The 22,286-nt window shown below is 34.6% G+C and overlaps 1 protein-coding gene across 1 annotated transcript; it reads left to right on the top strand.

Annotated features, from left to right (window-relative positions):
* The first annotated feature begins 8,610 nt into the window (after nt 1-8,610).
* Nucleotides 8,611-13,749, top strand: LOC115982059 (lysine histidine transporter 1-like). The gene is made up of 7 exons (XM_031104548.1): nt 8,611-8,882; nt 11,648-12,031; nt 12,145-12,538; nt 12,812-12,917; nt 13,057-13,148; nt 13,284-13,352; nt 13,457-13,749. Exons 1-7 carry the CDS (start codon nt 8,710-8,712, stop codon nt 13,553-13,555), a joined length of 1,317 nt encoding a protein of 438 aa, XP_030960408.1. The 5' UTR covers nt 8,611-8,709; the 3' UTR covers nt 13,556-13,749.
* Nucleotides 13,750-22,286: the final 8,537 nt, after the last annotated feature.

Genomic DNA, 22,286 nt, shown 5'->3' with positions numbered 1-22,286 from the left:
ATACCAAACACAATTAATAAATTAATATAGTGTAATATCAGCGTGACAAACGAAACACAATTAGTATAGCGAAGTTTCAAGATGACCAAGTTCGAACTTTGAGGGCATGTCACCAGCCTGCTGCTGTAGCACCAACTGTAGTCAACTCAAATTCCTTCAATCGCAACACATGAGCCAATAGACGCGGCTATTTAGCGAAGTCATGTTCGTAATTCTACACGTGCTGCTCAACAGCTCAGCACTATTTCACACTGACACTCACATGAATACACAATTGTCAAATTGGATGCACAGATGTCCCATTTACATTTAATGTTGCAACTACTGCCCACCTTTGATGTGACATTGGGAACATTTAAAATCCTGTTGATATAGTGTTTTTCCAGCCTGGTTGTTCATTGACAAGCCCTAATAACTGAAATTGTAATGCTTGGACCATGAAATTAGGTTATAAATGCACCACAATAATGATCTTTTGTCTATCCCGCTAACTTCATAGATTGATTGAGCTATGAGTCGCAATGCCTCAGCATCAAATCGTACAATGCGAAACAAGTTTGGATCTACTTCAACAAATGAATCATCACAAGTTCCAACAGATCAACAACTACAGACATACACAGACCACTATGGAGGGAAATGGGTTGGAAAGAAGAGAGATTTTGTTAATATCAATATACACGAACGAGAGTCTTGGAAGCGTCGGGCACATCATGGTCGGCAAACCTACAAAACTAAGTACAGATACCACCGCAATAGAATTCACCATAGCAGAACCACCATGATCAACCCTATACGAGAAGAGGTGTGAGTTAGAGGTGTATTGTCGATGGCACGGGTTACGAGTTCCTAAGGCATGCTCAGCCGAGTTACCTAGAGATGAACCTGCCAACATACTTGCTCATCTTGAACAAGAGAACAATCAAATGCAAAGGCGACTAAACCATTTTCACACAATCCAAAAAGCTAGGAAGCATCTAAAGGGGAAGGCACAAGAGCGAGCCATCAAGTCTATTAATGAAATTACTGTGTTAAATGACGAAAGAGATATTTCAGACTTCTCAGATTCAAGCAATGATGATTTCCAAAAATTTCTACCTACGACCATTAGACGTTGTTGTTAATGTCTACACATTCTGTGCAATATGTTGTTGTTAATGTTTGACAAATGATGATTATGTACGTTTAACTTTTGCAACTCTACAGATTAACTGTTCATTAGTTTTGGCTAAGTTTATATGAAATCAGTTTCTCTTGTTTTCCCTACTATTCTTTGTTGCTAGATATGATTCTTCTGCTTTGGTTGGACAATGTCCTCTACTTAGTAATGTAGGAAAAATCTTAGGAACTGAAATGCCTCCAGTTAGATATGTTGATGTTTCCAATATTCTGTCTATGTAACTTGAAATGTTACACACATAAATTCCTTTGACCCAAATTAGATTTATTGCATATTAATTGTAGGAAAATTTAATTGATTCAATACATACAGACTCATCCAAACCACACAGACCAACCACACATGATTCAATAATACAAATAATTCATTTATATGAGTTGTTTAAGTCGCTGTATCATATACACATATCCGTGTATCTTACTTCTGCTAGTGTACTACTTTATATAGATACATTACATATAGACTCATCCAAACCAGACTAATCACTCACTCACTGAAAATCCATATGGCTCACACAAGGTCATCATTGTGACGATATTTGGCTTACTAAAAATAGGGCAAATGCCTAAAAGCCTAATCAGCCTCTAAAATGTTTCATTCAACTTATTGGTTTGTTGTAGCATTGCTCCACAGCTCCCTAATGTTGCAATTGTGATGATTGGAAGCCATTGATGTAAACCTTGGAAGCATAGTTGCACTCGTGTAATTTTACATTGATGTTTAGAAAATGTAACTACATCTTATACCCGCAAAGACTCGTTGAAAAGTTTGTAAGGGAATATGGGGATAAAACTCTCCAGTGTTGCTACACTCGCTGCTCGTAATACAATACAATGGTCAAGTAAGGTTAGAGAAGGCTGACACAGCTCTGCACTGTTCCGCCAAGTCATGTTCGCAGTTCTGCATGTGCTACTCAACAACTCAGCACTGTTGAACCCTATTCAGTCATATCATCCATGCTTACGTGAATACATAGATATGCAACCTTTTGCAATGCACTGTTTTCAATGATGTAGAGGATCCCTTAAAAGTGTAAGCAAAATTTTGGGGGTGAGCTATCCATCATTGTTACATTGATGTTCATAGTTCTACATGTGATGCTCAACAACTCGGCACTGTTGAACCCTGACCACAAGTACCCATCCCTACTCACGTGAATACACAGATGTGCAACCCTTTGCAATGCACCGTTTTCGAGGAGGCAGAGCATCCCTGAATTGATTCATTATAATTTTGGGGGTGAGCTGTCCACCGTTGCTACACTGATGTTCGCAATGATGCATGTGCTTCTCAACAACTTCACACTGTTGAACCCTATCCAGTCATATCACCTACACGCACGTCAATACACAGATATGCATCCTTTTGCAATGCACCGTTTTCAAGGATGCAAAGCATCCCTGAAAAGTTTATGATACATTTAACACAGCTCGGCACTATCTCGTCAAGTCATGTTAGATGAAGCACATGAATGCTGAATAGTCTTCAACAAGACATACCAAACTCATAAGAGAAAAGTCTTAAAACCACATCCATCAGATATAAGCATAAACATCACTAGTTTAAAATTTAAACAAGTTATCCTAGTATGAACTCTGATGGTTGACCACGTGAAATATTGAGATACTAAGCACAACAGGCTTCCTCTCGATCACCTCAAAGACACCGACATCTCCTTCTTCTAAATGATTGTCTTTCGAAAATGCAACCCATCCCTTCTCGAAACTCATTACTGAATAAGTTTTGATGGGGGTAATAGCACAAGACATTGAAGTGTGACAAATTGCTTCCCAATAATATACTTGGTAGAAAATTCAGCAAGTACATACTGTACAAGAAGGAGAAACAACTAAGCATTAAAGCATATATGTTTCAAGGCCATATTTAAGAGAACATCATGATCACATTATGTATAAAGGCTCACCATATTATGCGGCCGCGAGATATCCATGAAAGAAGGATTTTTAGGCTTGAACTTTTCAGCTGCCTGGATTGCTCTCTCTCTTCCTCTGGACATGCTAGAAAATATGTCCGTAACAAACTTTTCTCTCACTTCATGTTTTGTGGGCAAATCATCTGAGGGAGATATGTTTGTATCATCTTCATCTAAGTCTATTATTTCTACCTGATGATCTTCCAATTTACAGTTCTTGCTGGGTGGATATTGAATCTCAGTGGTAGTCTTATCAAATATAAGAACATCGAAGCTTGAATTTCCTTCATATTTGAAGACTAAAAATTAACCATAACAGATAGAATGGTATTCAACGAAATCCTCCCAACCAAGTTTCTAGTTTACAATGTTCTTATCAGCTTTCTTCAATCCCACTTGCCAAATACCACCATAGGGAGCAATGACTGTAGTTATAGTGGATAGCTCAGCACTGTTGAACCCTGACCACAAGTACCCATCCATACTCACGTGAATACACAGAGCATTACTGGAAAGTTTATGCATCAATTTTGGGAGTGAGCTGTCCACCATTGCTACACTAATGTTCACAGTGCTGCATGTGCTACTCAACAGCTTCGCACTGTTGAACCCTGTCCAATCATATCACCTATACACACGTCAATACACAGTATGCATCATTTTGCAATGCACCACTTTCAAGGATGCAGAGAATCCCTGAAAAGTTTATGATACATTTAACGGAGCTCAGCAATGTCTCGTCAAGTTATGTCAAATGAAGCATAAGAATGCTGAATAGTCTTCACGTGAATAAATACACAACCTTCTTTGCAGTACACATCACCAACCCGCTACTGTAGTACAAGCTATAGCCATATCAAATAGCTGCCTTAGTGAACCACATGCACCAATAGGTGCCATTGTATACCCAAGTCATGTTCACGGTTTTGCATGTGCTCCTCAACACCTCACTGAATAGTACATTGTCGAGTCATATCATCTTTATTCACGTGAATACTTACCCTTACATATAGTCACATCCACGTGAATATTTGCCCTTGCAAAACTCCTATATAAAGTCCCATTTACATCTACTCTTGCAAAACATCTACACATACCGATCAGAAGTCACATTTTCCACTGTCAATGCACAATTGGATGCTACCTCGTTTTCCAGATAATTATAGAAGGGAGAGAGATTCCGACGAGAGGGAATACTATGCCGGACTGCGACGAGAGTGGGACTTTCGCATGAACGAGTCCAACGCTCTGCATGATGATCTCATGCGACTCGGAGCGCCTCTTGTTGATTGTGTCTCGCTTACACTATCACGGTGAAACATGCACCAATATGAGCGTGCAGTGACAACAATAAAAAAAAGAGAACAATCTGATGATACTCCGTAGGTCCAGGTATCACATGCTACAGCTGGTGGAAGAGTTAGCCGTCGCAACGAATAGGCAACTCACTCCGATGGAACATAACAATGTCCTCAACTACGAGGACTACCTGTCAGAGTGAATGCCTATGTGATATGTGTGTTATGTCTAGGGTTAAGTTAATAATGTTAGTGTTCAATATGCAATGCATGCATATTGGTGAAATCGTGTAAGTTATTTTAAGTTTTTTGTGTTATTTTGTAGGTGCTTATTGAAAAATATCATGTGTGGAAATATTTAACTTTTATGCATTATGTGGGAATAAACTAGTTTACAAATAACGTGCATGCTCATAAGGTTTACATAGTACAAATGCAACAATAGTGACACACATACATTTAAAACATAGTTAAACAAAATAGTTCAACAACAAAGACTAATTACACCACGACACAATTACTCTTCATCTGACATCTCCACGTCTGACTGATAAATGGGATCAGCAAGAAGTGATTGTATGAATTGTGCGTGCTCGTACCACCCTCCCTCCACTGACTGTCGAATCTCGACTTAGGTCCGATATCAATTAAGACGTATCTTCATTCGATTATTTTCTTCTCTTATGCGGTTCAATGCTTTACGAAGTTCGTCAATTGTGTCTCTGGGCATCTACGATGCGAGTCGCCGAGGCACTGGCAACTTAAAACCAACCAACTCATCATAAAACATTTGCTGTTCACGAAATAACCAATCCCACTCCTGTCTCATGGTATTGTGAACGTAAGCACTATTTCGCAAATTCGGATTGATTGGATAGTTGAACTCATCTTCCAATACCCAGCAACGACCCATAGCAGTGAACACATCGTAAGGCCTACAGAGTTATGAGTTGCCAGAACCAGACATTGACGCTGAATACAATAATAGCAAATTATCAAGTTAACAATGTGCATCAATTGTTGGTAAATAATGTGATGCTACATAAAATGGTACATGACAAAGATAGTCATAAATTTGTGTACTATTACATGCTAAAAATGAAATACTAACACTAACATTTGACCATATACATTAGACGTTATTGTTAATGTCTACACGTTGTGTGCAATACAAAATGTTGTTGTTAATGTCTGACCAATGATGATTATGTACACTGCCTATAAGATTATGACCAATGATTATTATGTGCAATACAAAATGTTGCTATAGTAAAGATTTCATTCTCTTGTGACCGACGTTTACTACAACAAACAACCAAAATCACACCAATGTACTTACTTCACACTCATTCAACCAAAAAAATAAAAATTCAGTACAATATCAAATGAAAATACCATTGCCATAAATTTTGGTGTGAGTTTTTTACCTAAGGTGATACAAATTTTAGTTCAGTTCGAAAGCAGAGTGGAACTCAGTTCAGACAGAAAGTAAGACACTGTGAATGGGAGGAGAAGAACTATACGAGAATACCTCGATTTTAAGGAGTTCGAGTATGCTTTATAACTCGACATGCATTTAATCGAGTTATATTAAACGACTTGAACCCGTACGCCTGACACCAAGACAGTGCAAAACAGCTTTAACAAGAGCATAACTCGAGATCTACATAGTCGGTTATATAACTCGTTTTCCTTATAATCGAGTTATGTAGGGATTAAAGAAAGCAAATGCCACATTGGACAACCAGTGTGGCAAAAAGCTGAAGATAACTCGATTATAGTGTGATCGAGTTCTTCACATAACTCGATTTTACAATTATCGAGTTACAAAACAGGGGCATTTCCCTAATTAGTTTGAGAAAAAGGGCACAACACTGCTTATTTTGCCCAAAAAGGTCATTTGCCCATTTTCTCCGTGAAATCTTATCTTATCTTTCACTATGCCAATCACAATGCAATTTCGTTTGTTGGTATCGCTAACTCAGGTTCAGATCCATGCAATTGATTAAGAGTGCTCCTAAGTCCTAGTATTCCACCATGTAATGGAGCATTCAAAGCACTTGACTTTGGCATGACCAAAATGGTTGAGAGGTCATCAAAAACAAGTATGACAAGTCGATCTGATCGGATCTTTCTTTATGAAAATTTGTTAGGTACTCCGAGATTACGGTGAAAGTATCGTGACCTTTCATTTTTTTTTTTTTTTTTTCAAATAAATGGTTTTCTTTCTTATATCTAGTTCTAGTTGTGTGACACACTGATAACTGATAAGTCCTTCTAATTAGGTTATGTTTTCCGGTTTTTGGATGAATTTTAGGCTAATTATTTTGAGCACTAAAAAGGTTAGGGGTTAATATGTAGAAAACCATTAACTTAACATTAAAATATTTCAAAATGTGACTATTAACAAGTAAAGTCTTTCTCATTTTTAACTCAAGAATTAAATTTGTAACCCCTAGTAAAGTCTTTCTCATTTTTAACTCAAGAATTAAATTTGTAACCCTTGAACCAACCCATCTTTTTTTTTATTAATTTTCCTAAAAAATATTTAGACAACATGCCAAGGTGTTAGGTGCATAGACATAAAGGCATAAAGTACTGCACTGACACTATTTAGCCATTTTTAGTAGCCACCAATAGCAGTGGTCATGCCCCCATTTATTAAAAAAAAAGTTAATTAAAAAAAAAATACAAAAGGCAAAAGCATCTATAACTACACGTCTACACTACTAAACGTCTAACACTAAGATAAATACTAAGTAGTAGAGGAAAAAAATACAAAAGGCAAAAGAAATTACCACTACACATCTACACTACTAAACGTCTAACACTAAGTTAAATACTAGGACGACTAAGTTACTAACACTAAGTCTAAATAGCACAAAACAAAACTAAAGAAAAAGTCTAAAAGTCCACATCATTAGTGAACTTTGAATATGAAGTGCGTAAACTTAAAATATATACTTTTTGTGCTCCTTAAAATCTATCTCTCTCTCAAGTTATAAATTTGTAATTATAAGCATTCTGCTTGTGAGTTATTAACATGAAAGATTTTGTTATTATGAGTATAAAGAATTTCAGTCATGCACAAAACTATTAGAATTGGAAGGATATAGAAAGTTTTATAGTTTTTAGTTTGTTTGTTTGTTTTTTTCCGCTTCTCATGTATAACAGTAACACAATTTACACAAATAGTCTAATAATTGTAGGTGCCCACTTAATGAAAAAAAAAAAAAAAAAAAAGGTATTATGTACAATTTATTTCTTTGGTTGATTTGATTCATTCTCTCTAAAAATTTGGCATTTATTTGTTTTTTTTCATGTGAAAATATGGGTCAGCCCAAACCTACTTGCAACCCAATTGACCTGACCCATTTCAACCCGTTTAAAATGGCCATTTTTTTTACCCGGCCCGTTTGACCTGTAACCCGATTGACTCAACCTGAACCCAACCCAACTCGACCGTTTGCCATGTTGTTTCATAAGTAAAATGGCAACAATAACCAAAATGACAGCAAATTTAAAAAATGACACCAATATGGTTCTCATGTCTTTCCTGTTGTCATTTTACAAAATTTACATTTTGGTTCTCAACATTTAATAAATTTCAATTTTTTATTATAAAAAAAAAATCTTGAATAATTTATAAATATTAAAAAAATCCAATTAATTTGCAAATCGTTGATTTAATGAGTGATTTTTGGTAAATAAATAAATAAATATTTGTAATGTTCTCATATGCTAACAAGTAAGAATTTGCGACATCAACAATTTATAAAAATATTGTTAAATAGTTTATAACTGTAACATTATTCAGTTGGCAAATAAGCAAGCCAGCCAGAAAGTATTCCTACAAATTCGTACCAAATACCACCAATATTCATTGGACGTAGAGAAGTACTAATATCCAAACCATGAAATTACTAAAACACGACGCTATGAGATATGGATACCGTCACCATGGTCCACGCTATGGTGAATTGGACTTTCTAGTAATTTTAGACACCCATACAGCTCTGCATGCATACTATAGATTGGTTAGCCTTCCTAGATTCTAAAATCGGTTATGAATAGAAAGAATACTGTTGCAACCAACTGTCACATTGTACATTCTTATCGAATCAAAAAAAAAAATCCCTATTTATGGCTTCTGAGATTCCAATAATTCTTATATATATGGTTGTTTAGGTACCTGAATGAAACGCAATGTGCTTGGATTGGATATTGGAAGGCCTAGATTGTCGGATCTGTCAGACACTGCCTAAGAGTTGAACCTCTTGCCTAACAAGAAGCAAAACATGGCTCCAAATATGACAGAGGAAGAGATAGCAAGGCAGAAGGCAATCGATGACTGGCTTCCAATCACTGCTTCCAGGAATGCCAAATGGTGGTACTCGGCTTTCCACAATGTCACTGCCATGGTCGGTGCCGGTGTTCTCAGCCTGCCTTATGCCATGTCACTCCTAGGATGGTAAAATATGTCTTTTTCTTTTTCTTTTTTTTCATCTCTTTAATCAGTATTTGGTTTCTGGGAAAATGATCATGATTGTCTGATAATAAACATGGTGAATATGGACATGGAAAGCTTGTTTCATGTCCAATTAGTAATTTTGATAGTATTTGGTTTCTGGATTCTGTGCAAAAATCATGTTTTCCTAATAATAAACGTGGTAAATATGAACATGGAAAGTTTGTTTCGTCTCTGATTAGTAGTTTTATAGTATTTGGTTTGAGCAAATCTTAGATACAGTACCTTGTCTCAAAAAATCAGCCCCGTGGCTATTTCACGATTTTAGTAAGAGGGTGTTAAACTCAAACGCTTGAACTCAAACAGAATTAAGCTAGTCCTCCTCTTCTCTCACAGTTCAGTCCCTCTCTCTCTTTTCCTGGTAATTATGCACCCATGCTTTCTTGAATAAAAATCATGCACTTATGGTGAAAACATGTGTAACGCTTTGTTTGTTTAAATGGAAAATATTGTGTAAAGATAGTTTTCTGTAATTTTTAGTGTTTGGTAACATCATAAAAAAAAAGAGTCAAAAGAAACTATCTTTAGTCGATATAAAAAACATGGCTTATTTTTAGAGATTGTTTTCCACTTATTTCTTTTGGAAAACAACTCTATCTCACAACAAGCTAAATAAAGGAAATTAGAAAATTGTTTTTCAACTTATTTAAAATTGCTAACAAACATAAGAAAATAAGATAGTTTTATAGAAAATGTTTTTTTTTTTTTTTAAATAACTCATTTTTCTAGAAAACATTATTGCTAAAACAAACGGGGCCTAATAGGAGTAGTGGTGGGCTTGGAATTTGAATGGGAGGTGGAACTCCAAGGCTTTCATTGATGGATCTGGGATTTGTGTGGGTATGAAGAGCAAGGATGGGTTTAGGGACTTTGCTATGAAAAGACTCGACTTTGCAGGATTTACTAGTTGTGAGAATTTCAAAAGTTATTGTAGACCTATACGTGAAAGAGATGGGAAAAAAAATCTGGTCTTCGCTTTTTATTTTTTGGTTTTTTCCAATATTGGTCAATGAAGAAGTTAATGTACAGAGAGAGATTGAGGCTAAATAAAATTTCACGTTTTGGAACTTTTCTTCCAACAATTTCTGGTTTATTTTTTCCCTGGTTTCTTCCTCTTCTTCCAATTTTTTTTTATAAAAATATTATTGAGTTTGAATCTGGAAAATTCTACAAGAAGTATTTAATATAAATGAAAGGCAAAGATTATGCAAAGACAGTGAATAATGGATTGAGCTTTTGTCAAGGCATGATATATCGATCCATCAATGAAAGCCTTGGAGTTCCACTAGAGAAAAGGGTGGGAACGAACAGAGACAGAAAGCATTGAAGTACAACGCTAGATTAATTGATTTTTCTAAGGGAAAGAAGAAGTTCTAACACCCGTTTACTAATATTGTGAAATAGCCACATGGCTGATTTTTAGGGAGGGAACCTAACGCACAGTACATAAAATATTGTATCTAAGTTTTGCCCGTTTGATTTTTGGCTTCCGTGCAACAATCTTGTTTGTTTAATCATAAACATGGTGGAAATGGATATGAAAAATTTGTTTCATATCTAATATATTTAGTATTTTGATAGTATTTGGTTTCTATGCAAAAATCTTGTTTGTCTGGTAATAGACAATGGTGAATATAGACATGGAAAGTTTGTTTTTTGTCTAATTAGTATTTTTACAGCATTTGGTTTCTTTTTTTATACATATAAGATAGAAATTCTACTCTAACCAAATCTAAATGTATATGTAAGCAAAACTCTCTTCTGGAGACTTGAACCCCGGCCCTTTCCTCCTCACACCCCACAAACACTTATACGTGGAGTGATCATCACACTAAGAGTGTGCGGTGGTACAGTACTTGGTTTCTGGATTACGTGCAAAAATCATGTTTTTTTAACCATAAATACGGTGGATATGGATATGAAAAGTTTGTTTCATGTCTATATAATTAGTATTTTGATAGTATTTGGTTTTTGGGGTCTATGCTAATTTGATGTTTGTCTCATAAACAAGGTAGATGGTACGTTTCTTTCATATTTAATTAGTATATTTTGATGGTACTTAGCAAAAAAAAAATAAAAAAAAAATTAGTATATCTTGATGGTATTTCATTTTTAGCAAAAAAGAATATATGTGATCCACTTTGATTAATTTGTTGAGAATCCATAATAAACCTTAAAATTTTGAGAGTAAAACTTGGTTGTTGTAATTGTTATAGTATTTCATTCCTGGGTTCTGCACAAATTGTCTCAAAAACTTGATTATTATGACCTTACAGGTAGAATAATCATGAATTGTGTTTTTTTTTTTATTAAAAAAATTCTTATAAAAGATGTTCATAAAAATTTTAGTTTTTGTTTGGATGAATATCTATACAAATTTTTAGAAACAAAATACTTGTAACTTGTTGTACCTTCAATTTTTTTTTCCTGTCCTTTCGTTTTTCCTAATGTTTGAGGGTTAAAACTTTGCAAGGGATTGTTCAATAGAATATTTGAATCGGAATAGGTTTTATTTTCTCCTGTTCTGTTAATCATAATGTTAGATTGGTGTTTAACCTACGATTTTGTTCCTAATCATTTCTGGGTATATAAACACTTTAAATTAATTAAAGTTTTGCTTCTGTTTTCAACAGAACAGATTGGTAGGTTGCTAATACATCATTCTAACCAAATGATTTTTTTTTTTTTTTTTTTGTGTGGAATATTAGGGGTCCTGGTGTCACTGTCCTTATTTTGTCATGGATCATCACCTTCTACACTCTATGGCAAATGGTTGAGATGCACGAAATGGTTCCGGGTAAGCGGTTTGATAGGTACCATGAGCTTGGTCAGCATGCCTTTGGTGAAAAGCTTGGACTTTGGATTGTGGTGCCTCAACAGCTAGTTGTTGAAATTAGTACAGACATTGTGTACATGGTCACAGGAGGGAGATCATTGCAGAAGTTCCATGAACTAGTTTGCCCCAATTGCAAATCTATCAGGACCACTTACTTCATCATGATTTTCGCTTCTGTGCACTTTGTTCTGTCTCATCTCCCCAACTTCAACTCTATTTCCGGTATCTCACTGGCTGCAGCAGTCATGTCCTTAACGTAATACACAAACCACCCATGTTAACATTACCTGAAAAATTTATGTACATCATTGAAACTTTTAGATTAATGTATTTTTCTTCAAAACCCCTTTTGGGGGGTTGTTTTTGCAGTTACTCAACTATTGCTTGGGCAGCTTCTGCTGCGAAGGGTGTTGAACCAGATGTGGACTACGGTTACTCAGCCAAAAGCGCAGTCGGAATTACTTTTAACTTCTTCACCGCCTTGGGAGATGTAGCATTTGCCTATGCTGGTCACAATGTGGTTTTGGAAATCCAAGCAACAATCCCTTCTACTCCAGAGAAACCTTCAAAGGGCCCCATGTGGAAAGGAGTGGTTGTTGCATATATCGTTGTGGCCATTTGCTACTTCCCTGTTGCTCTGATCGGGTACTGGATGTTTGGAAATTCTGTTGATGACAACATCCTCTTGACACTAGAGAAACCTCGTTGGCTTATTGCAGCAGCTAACATGTTTGTTGTTATCCATGTCATTGGAAGCTACCAGGTGCGTTTCAACATTTCATGTTCGAATATATTTCCAATTTTCTGTCAAAACTGAGTGTTAACATCCTCTCCATTTGAAATTAATCTATTTTATGGTTCAGATTAAGTATTACCAGTCTAAAGGTGTTTCCAATACCACACTCTACACACTATTAGTTTCCGAAAATAAAATCTTAACCATGAAATAGAGAAGATCATGTTCTCAAAAGTTATTGATATAACAGAGTTTGTTTTTGTCGGTCATTATTTTTAACCAAATCGTTGAAAAGCACAGATATATGCTATACCAGTGTTTGACATGATGGAAACTTTTCTGGTGAAGAAATTGAAGTTCAAACCATCTTTCACACTCCGATTTATCACTCGCAATGTATATGTTGGTAAGTTTACACTCCTCTCTCACATGAATTCCGATTGCATGTTTCAATTGGTAGCATTACTAATTATGTAACTCTACCTTTTTTGCATGATAATTCTTCTTTCTTTCTTTCTTTTTTCATTCTTGTTTTTTGACTGCAGCGTTTACAATGATGGTCGGGATAATAATCCCTTTCTTCGGTGGTCTCCTTGGTTTCTTTGGAGGACTTGTTTTGGCCCCAACTACATACTTTGTAAGCAAATGATTCTTCTTTCCTTCCTCAACCATTTCAAAATACTACAAACTTAAATGGACTGCTTATTCTTCAAAGTTCATAGAAAATAATCCAATAGAATGCTAAAGTCTATGTTTTTTAATATCTTTGCAGCTCCCCTGCATCATATGGCTCATCATCTATAAACCCAAACCTTTCAGCATAACTTGGATGGCCAATTGGGTATGTTAAAAATTGCTTTATATATCATACCAAAAAGAATTGTGTAATCTTTTGCCTACTTTTTCTTATTTCTTAACATAATTTTGTTTTAACTTGCATTTCAGATCTGCATTGTGCTTGGTGTGGCATTGATGATTGTAGCACCTATTGGGGGACTAAGGACTATCATCCTTAGAGCCAAGGAGTACGAGTTCTTCTCATGAACTAAAATTGGCATTAGTTCAGAATCAGATGATAGCGATGAAAATTATATGGATATCTACCTGTCTAGATTTGCTTTTTCCGTACAGGGAATAATATTATGACTGTTGAACCCATTAGATAAAAGGAATTTCTAGATGTCTATATGTCATGTTTTCATTCGTTTGATGTATTTGTGCCTTGGGTTAAAATAACCGCACAAAAAAAAAAAAAAAAAAAAAAAATCCAAACAAACAAACAAATATATATGTATTTATGTCTTCATATTACTTTTATGACTCTTTTTTTTTTTTTTTTGACAAGACTCTATTTATTATTGTTATTACAATTTATGTTCTTTCAGAAAATTTGGATTAGGCTCGTTCAACTTATATCATAATGATGCTATTGATCCAAAATACCGTGTTTGGCATAATGATGCTATCTGTAATTTCCATGTGATTACGATGAAAGTGTGATAGCCATTAAAGAAAACAATACAACCTGAAAAAATTGCCCAATTGAAAATCATTATGGCTATCAACGCATCACCACATTCTGGCACTATAAATCCACCACCAATTAGGGATTGCAAAACTTTCTCATCCCATATGTCTTGTCTTGTTTTGTCCCATTTTGCCATACGCAGATTTACTCATTTCATTCTAAATCTAACCTATTCTGCTCTCGCTCTCAGGGACAGAACCAAGTGGGGGCCCAGGCCCCCCTAGGTCCAAACAAATTTTTTTTTCTTTTTTTAGTTATATTATTTTTCATTTTTGTAGTTAGGCCCCCTTCCAAAACCTTAGGCACCCTTTCTCCACAATAAACCTAATTAGTCTCACCCAAATAGCAACTACCTAACCAAAAAACTTAACAAAAACAATAAAAATATTCACAATTGTGATTGTATTTTAGCAACAAAAAAAAAAAAAAAAACAATTTTACCACCAAAGAACCAAAAAATTATATGTTATTGGAGAAGCTTTTTTTTTTTTTTTTGAGAAAGAACAATGCTCTTATATTAAACCTTCAAGGGGGGAGCCTAAATTACATCAAGGATGTCTGGTGGTACATCTTCCATCCAGACACTTAAATTTTCTGAAAGAATAGCCCTTCTAGCTAGTGAATGGGCTGCTTGATTTCTTGTCCGACTAACATGGCTATAAAACAGATGCTAGAGAATAAAGGAACTAAAACTTTTACATCCTGTATCAAATGACCATGTAAAGCGAGAGAGGAACCATTATTCATGAGGTCTTTGTAGACGATCTCAGAGTCGCCCTCCAAGATGATTTTATCAAAACCGATCTTAAGAGCAAATTCCGTCGCTTTTCTTGCTGACATTGCTTCCACCTATGAAACTGTTGTGGGGAGCTGAACTAGCTGGGACATAGATGCCATAACTTCCCCATTTGAGTTTCAGATGACAACGCCCAGGCCTGCTTTCCCTTGTTGCTCAAAGATTGCTCCATTGTAGTTAACCTTGTAACAGACCCTGTCCGGAGGCTTCCATCTGGTGTGTTTTTTATGCTACATCTTCAGAGTTGTTGGTTGAAGGCGTTGGAACTCCCTTTTCCTCTCCTTTGCTAACGGTAATATCTTATTCAGTGGGCACGCACTCTCCTTAAACTGCAATTGATTTCTTCAATTCCACACAGACCAACTCGTGAAAGCGAGTAGTGCAACATCCATATTTTCCTCAAAAGCATAGCTGAAAATTTCTTTCACGGTGCTTCCTTGCAAACCCGAAATCCATGGCCACTCCGAGCTCCAAATTACCTGCACATCAGAACAAAAAAATAAAGCATGTGAGCACTCCTCCCCGGCCTTGCAAAGATCGCAAAGACCATTGGGGACTATTTTTCTCCGCTGCAAATTTTTCCTGGTGGGCAAGGCCTCCCTACAAGCACGCCAGACAAAGTTTTAACTTTGCTAGGTACTTCTAAACCCCAAACTTTTTTCCAGAAGGCAGACTCTTAGGCTGATGCATGTGAATTTTCTGCACACTCCTGCAGAAATTTGTAGCCGGATTTCACTGAATATTGACCCGATGGATTGAAAGGCCATATTAGTGTATCAACCTGACTTGATGAGCTTAGGGGAATGGCTTTGATCATCTCAGCTTCAACCGGATTAAAGACATGGTCTATAACTTCATTTCTCCAACACCTTGTGACAGGATTTATGAGCACTTCAACACTAGAATTTTCTTGACCCCACATAACTGGAGTTGTAATTCTTGCTACATTCTTAGAAGGCAGCCAGTTATCCCCCCAAATTCTAATTTGCTTCCCATCTCCCACCCACCATAAAGCTCCCTTTTTAATGACTTCCTGACCTTTCAAGATACTCTTCCAAGCATAAGAAGCAGATGGGGCTTCTTTAGCATCAAGAATAGTCCCATTTGGAAAGAATCTAGCCTTGAAAACTCTATAGAAGAGTGAGTTATCTTTTTTTTTTTGGTTAAAAGAAGAGTGAGTTATCATCATGCAGCAACCTTGTTATTGGAGAAGCTAAAGCTAAATTTTTTACAACTATAGTAAACCGGTATAAATACCAGTTGACTGTAACAAGTTGTTAAAAATAAAATACAATATTTTATTAAGATTATATTTCTTCCTTCAATTAAAAAACTCAAATTCTCTCGCTTCTTTTATTATTTTAATGAATTGTTTATATTATTTTAAATGAAGTTGTAAAAAATAAAATAAAACATTTGGTATTGGGTGTATTGTAAAGTGGAGTGGTTAAATATATAAAGTAACTTTTTAAGGTACTAAAAGCTAAAAATTTTAGCACCATCAATGTGAATTCTCTAACTTCAAATAATAATAAAAATCCTAGACAGACTAGTATTAAAAAAATACATTATTTTTTTTTTGTTTGTCTTTGTTGGTAAAGGATTGCATCTTAATGAATTTAGAAATAAAGATTTTGAGTATTTATAATTTTTTAATACTATATGGATGCCTATTTGAATTTTTTTTTCTTTATACTCCAGCCCCGCTAACTTAAAATCCTGAGTCCGTCCTTGCTCACTCTATACAAATTTTCTCAACCTTGAAGAGGAGACAAGGCAGGAATAGAGCACCCCTAATCCAACCCATCCCACCCTATTGCGATCCCTATCACTAACTCACTCTATTAACAATTTCCACGCACTACCACATTCAAATTATCCAAAAATTTGTTAGGCCATAAAAACTCTGTTTGCCACAAGTGAATACCTTATTCTTCTACCACACGTATATAATTCCCCTATTAAAAGTCTAATACTTTTTAAAGAAATTAATTATTGTTATTAATTTTAAGTTATTTTTTTCATCTACCTTAATTTTTAATTTAAATTAAAAATCTATTCAATATTCTATTCTTCTACCATACGTACCCTATGCACCATTAAAAGGGTTCCAATCAAGTCAACATTCTTATTAGGCCATTAGAGATAAACACTTAAAATTTGGTACCTCTAGCTAGGGAAGTAAATAAACCAAACCATTTATAAATAGCTTGTCTTAGTTCGATAAAAAGTTTGTTCATGTTTGTTTGTTTATAAACAAGTCAAGTTGAGTCTTAATTTTAGATTTATTTAAATAAATGAGCAAAACCTCCTCCCACCCCCCGGTCACAGTGACGCCCAAACACACAAAAAAAGTGTTCATGAAAATGGTAGAGGGTGCTATGTATTAGTTAGGGTGCTGACCTAGGAAAAAAAATTATATGACCCTAAAAAAATTAATTTTTAATTAACATGGGTGGTTGACCACCCTAAAATATTATATATATATATATATATATAATTTTTTAAAAAAAAGCTTGAAAGCTCTAAATAAAATTTGAGCCATTTTTTTTGTTTTTTTGAAATAAACTAAAGATAAACACGACAACAATAACTAACTATAAACCGACCATTTTTTTTTTAAATCCAATAGTTCCACCACTTTAATGCCCCCATACATAGGTTACAATCAGCCTAAGGGCCTAAATATTTTTGAGAGAGTTTTAACCTATGGCGTCCACTCCTGATGATAGCCCTTTATCATCAAACCAAGACACCAATCAGTTTTTGGTGTAGACGGGGATTGAATCCTAGATCTCTTATTCAACTATTAGAAACTTTACCGATTTGGCTAACTAGAACCCCCAAGGACCTAAATATTAGCTTCGCTTTTGAACCCAGTATTCCTAAAACACATATGGAACAAATCATCTCTATGAAATGAAAAGGCCAAACGCACCTCTTTATGAACAAATGCTTACATCTCGCTCGCCATATGCTTCACTCTCTCTCTCTGTCTCAGCAAATGTTTGGTTTTTATTGTGGCTTAGATCAAAGGCATTTTTTTTATTTGTTGTGTAAGATTGTGGGGCTTATAAAACACAAATGATTTGTATTTTAGAAAGGGGGCATTTCAATAGGGATTTTTTTTTTTTTTTTTTTTTTTTTTTTTTTTTGAGAATCAAAACTTCTTGGGATTAAATTAAGGGATTGGAAAATTAGCCATTGCAAAACTTTTAATGGCAAGTGGAACAAATTCCATCCAAACCAGTAAAGGAAAAGAAACTAAGGGTATGTTTGATAACTGTTTTTTCCCCTTATTTTCTATTTCCAAAAACAATTTTCTATTTTTGAGACTAAAAAACTTATTTGGCAACCCAAAATGGATAAAAAACAAAAACTATTCTCAAAACTCAATTTGTGAAGGAAACTAAAAACATGCGAAAGGCTATTTTTAGTTTCTAATTTTTAAAAGTCAATGAAAACACGCATTTAATTAAATAAATCTATCTTATTTAATGAGTTAGCATTAGAGTTCAAATCCTAGTAACAACATATTTTAGTATTTTTCTATTTTTTTCTTCAAAAAATTATCTTTTTAACTTCAGCTAACCAAACATGTTTTTTATTTCAAAAATACAAGAAAATTGTTTTTTCTTTATATTCCCAAAAACAAGTTTTTGAAAATAGAAAACAAAAACTATTACCAAACATAACCTAAGTGCCTGTTTGGTTTACTTGTTTTCATCACTCATATCTCAATTTCCATCACTCATCACCCAAAAATTGTGGACCCCACCAGAGAAAATGTTGTTTGGCTTGATTCTCATAATTCAATTCTCATCACTCATTACTCAAAATATTGAGAATGAGTGATGAGAAATGAAAACACATTTTTGGTGTTTTCAGATTTTTGAGATATGAGTTTAATGGCAATTTGGTAAATAAAGGAAAATTGTGGGATCCATTACATTGTATTGTCACACTCAACTCCTGACACCAACGAACGTCTCCTTCTTTTTCTCTTTCTTTCTTTTGCCTTTGCTTTCTTTCTTCCTCACTTTTGCTAATTTCTCTCCACAGTTTCCTTCTTTCTTTCTTTCTTTCTTTCTTTCTTTTTTTCTTTCTAACTTCTCACACTGGTGCTTCTTCCTTTCTTCTTCGTGATGAACACAATGCACTCCACCAAATTTGTGGTGTGGCTATGGTGGGTTTGGATCTGAGATGTGGGTAGCTATTGTGGGTTTAGATTTGTGGTGTGGGGTTCGGATTTGATTTGGGCATCTATGGGTTTATGTTTGTAACTTTGTACATTTAAGAGGGTTTGTATTTGTGGTTTTTTATTTGGGTATTTGTGGGTTTTGATTTGAACATCTTTGGGTACCCGTGGGTTTATGTTTGTATTCATTTGTGTTTGTATGTTTATGAGGGTTTGGCCGTAGATTTTTGATAGGATTGCTCTTGTTGATATGTGTGTACATGAGAAATGAAAGAGGAAGAAGGATAGCTTCAGTGAGAAAAATGAAAGAGGAATGGGGAGAGAAAAATTTCATGGATTGGGTATTGTTACCATTCTGAATAAAATAGACATGTGGGCTCTACAACTTTTGAGTTAAAGTTGAGTTGTAAGTTGAAAACAAAACCCAAATATTTGAGCCAAACACATTGTAGAGTGATTTAAGAAAAAGTAGAGAATGAAATATGAGATATGAAAATGAGTTTTGAGTCATCGAAAATGAGATATGGGAAACTAGATATGAGTAATGTGAAAACCAAACAGACTAAGCTCTCCTTACCAAAGCATAAGCTACAACATTATCTTGTCTATAGGTATGAGAGAACGAGAAACTCTAAAGAGAGTTTGTTGAAGATAGAATGTCTTTTATGAAATGACCAAAATCCGAGTGAAACATATTCCCCCAGAAGATTCAATACTTGAAATTTTTCCTAACAAGATGAAAAGATAAAAAGATTCTAATAACAAAATACTAGATAATCTTTCATAGCAAGTTAAGTCCCTTTTAGTAATTTTACATTTGAGACAGCAATTTTAGATTAATAGCTAATTTGTCAAACTATAGTTTTACCAAACACTTCATTGTAATTTTTAAAATTGTATTTTCATAAGGCATATTTTAAAATCATTTCTTAATATGCACTTTTTCTAACAACTAGTATATTAGTGCTTAGAGCATTCGTATCAGTTAATGCAAAAATTCCTACATATTTTAGCATAACAACCTACTTTTTCAATTTTACATAACTATTTTTCAATAGAGTCCAAATTTAGTAAAGATGTGTAAAAACTTTATTTTATCCCTTTAATACTAGCATGCCATGCCATGTCAGCTTTTCACAGAAAGTACAAATAAGTGAATAAGATATACCACACACAATAGTTGCTCACGATACCCAATTTCAAAAACTTCAAAGTTCTTTCCTCCGCGTTATTGGTTGCTGGATACGGACTGGTTTAAGATAAAGTGCAGGGTTGTGATATCAATGCTGGCGACAGAGAGGGCAATGGAGTTGACGCTAGGATCATCACTGAGAAATACACAGTGTATTTCCTTGGTTTGATAAATAGGTGAATCTCCATCATAGATGAACTGAGGTTTTTTTGGCTTTGTTGCTCTTTAGCACCACAAACTTCCATGTCCTTCTCTATATTTTAGAATAAGCCTTTTTGTTTTCTAGCAATAGACATAATCAAGCAATGCCATCTTTGCAGATCCAAGCAAGCACAATGTTGGATTTATTGCTTTTGCTCCAAGCCAGCACTGTGTTGGATTTATTGCTTTGATTATAGACAATTAGACATACAATTAGTTTTTCTAATTATAATTGGTAGCTCACCATCCAGTCTGTACTGAGAAACCATGGAAGCAACGAAGAGAAGCTCTCTTTTCTTTCTTCAATGTTTTTGGGTATTAGGGAGAAAGTATTGTGTGTGATAGCATGTATTCACTAATTTGTAAATTGCCAATGTGTCATCATGGTATTGGAGGGTGTAAACAAGAGGTTTTACACCAAATCCTTACAGAATTTAAACTCTTTTCAAAAACACCTACATCATATTATCTATTCTACATTATATTTTATTTAAATAATCACTTTTCTTTTTTTTATCTTCATAGAGAGAGAGAGAGAGAGAGAGATCTGATGATACATGAGAGTAAAAGGAGAGAGAATAGAATAAAATATTGAAATACAATGTGAACAATGCTTATATATATATATAGCAACCACATATTTTTACATAATTTTGTATGGTATGATAAGGGTGAATTTTGGGCTTAATTGGCTAAAATGTGATTCTTATTTTATTATACAAGCACTAATGCAAGTGCTCTTACTTTAGTAGATAAAGAATTGCTTGGTTGTGTATATTGAAAGAGATACAGTTGATAGCATTAATACTGACACTATCATGCAACAATTTCAAAATATGAAAATTTGTAGAAAGAAATTGTAAAATTTCATGTATCTATATTTTCTTTTTTAATGGTGTTGATATATTCAAGTTTCTTTTTATTAAATTTTTTTTAATTTAAGTTTTTTAATAACTATCTTGGAAGAAGATTCTTGGAGCCATCATTGTGAACAGACTCGTGAACAATGGACTTAATCAAAAATTAGTTGAGCTTAGGCTGGTTTATGAGCTTGGTAAAACTTAATATGAACTTGAAAATTAAACTCATATCTTACTAAACTTTTAATTAATTGGGAGTTGAAACCACTAGTCCAAACTCCAAACGAAATGGGCTTTGATAATCTACTTATCTTGGATCTTGAGCTCAAAAGCTTCAGTTTGAGCTCGAGCTCGAAATTGATTTAACTAATGAATCAAACCAAGCCAAACTAAAACTTTTGAACTTTCTAACAAGTTTAAACTCAAACATTGTTTGTAAACTTGGTTCAAGCTCAAGCCAAGCTTAAACATTTTGCACTTGTTAATGAGTCAAGCTTCAAAATTCAATAATCAATAATACTCAGCTCGTTTATAGCCCTCTAACCAAGGCTTTAAACTCAGTTACATTCCAATGCTTAATCTAGTGCACTTACTCTCCCTATTCCGTTTTGGTCTAAATTCTAGTATGTTTTGATGTTTTAGATAAATTTCAACTATTCCAGTCTCTCAATTATGGACTATTCCGGGTTGTTCTAGATAGGGGTGGCAATTCGTGTTCAAGGGTCTGGTTCGTGTTGTGTCAAGCCACGAGTATTCAGCTATATGGGTTGACCCAAACCCGACCTATTTAATAAACGTGTCAGGAATGCTCAACCCGAACACGACCTGTTTATTAAACAGGTCAACCAGACCTAACACGTTTAACTCGTTTAATTAACAAGTCAAGTCAAGGTCAATACAAATGACCCATTTAATAATCTAAAATTAAAATACAATTACAACTATAAATATAGTAATAAACATATAAAAAAAAAAAAAACATTAATTAAGCAATAATATC

Source organism: Quercus lobata, chromosome 3 (genome assembly GCF_001633185.2).
Source record: "Quercus lobata isolate SW786 chromosome 3, ValleyOak3.0 Primary Assembly, whole genome shotgun sequence".
Classification (NCBI taxonomy): domain Eukaryota; kingdom Viridiplantae; phylum Streptophyta; class Magnoliopsida; order Fagales; family Fagaceae; genus Quercus; species Quercus lobata.
This window is presented reverse-complemented; position numbering and strand designations above follow the sequence as displayed.

Excerpts from the sequence above, each read along its gene's own strand:
- LOC115982059 (XM_031104548.1), top strand. The coding sequence starts at position 8,710 with ATGGCTCCAAATATGACAGAGGAAGAGATAGCAAGGCAGAAGGCAATC. Across the intron at positions 8,883-11,647 it reads GCCATGTCACTCCTAGGATG|GGGTCCTGGTGTCACTGTCC; the intron begins GTAAAATATGTC and ends GTGGAATATTAG. Across the intron at positions 13,149-13,283 it reads TGGCCCCAACTACATACTTT|CTCCCCTGCATCATATGGCT; the intron begins GTAAGCAAATGA and ends ATATCTTTGCAG.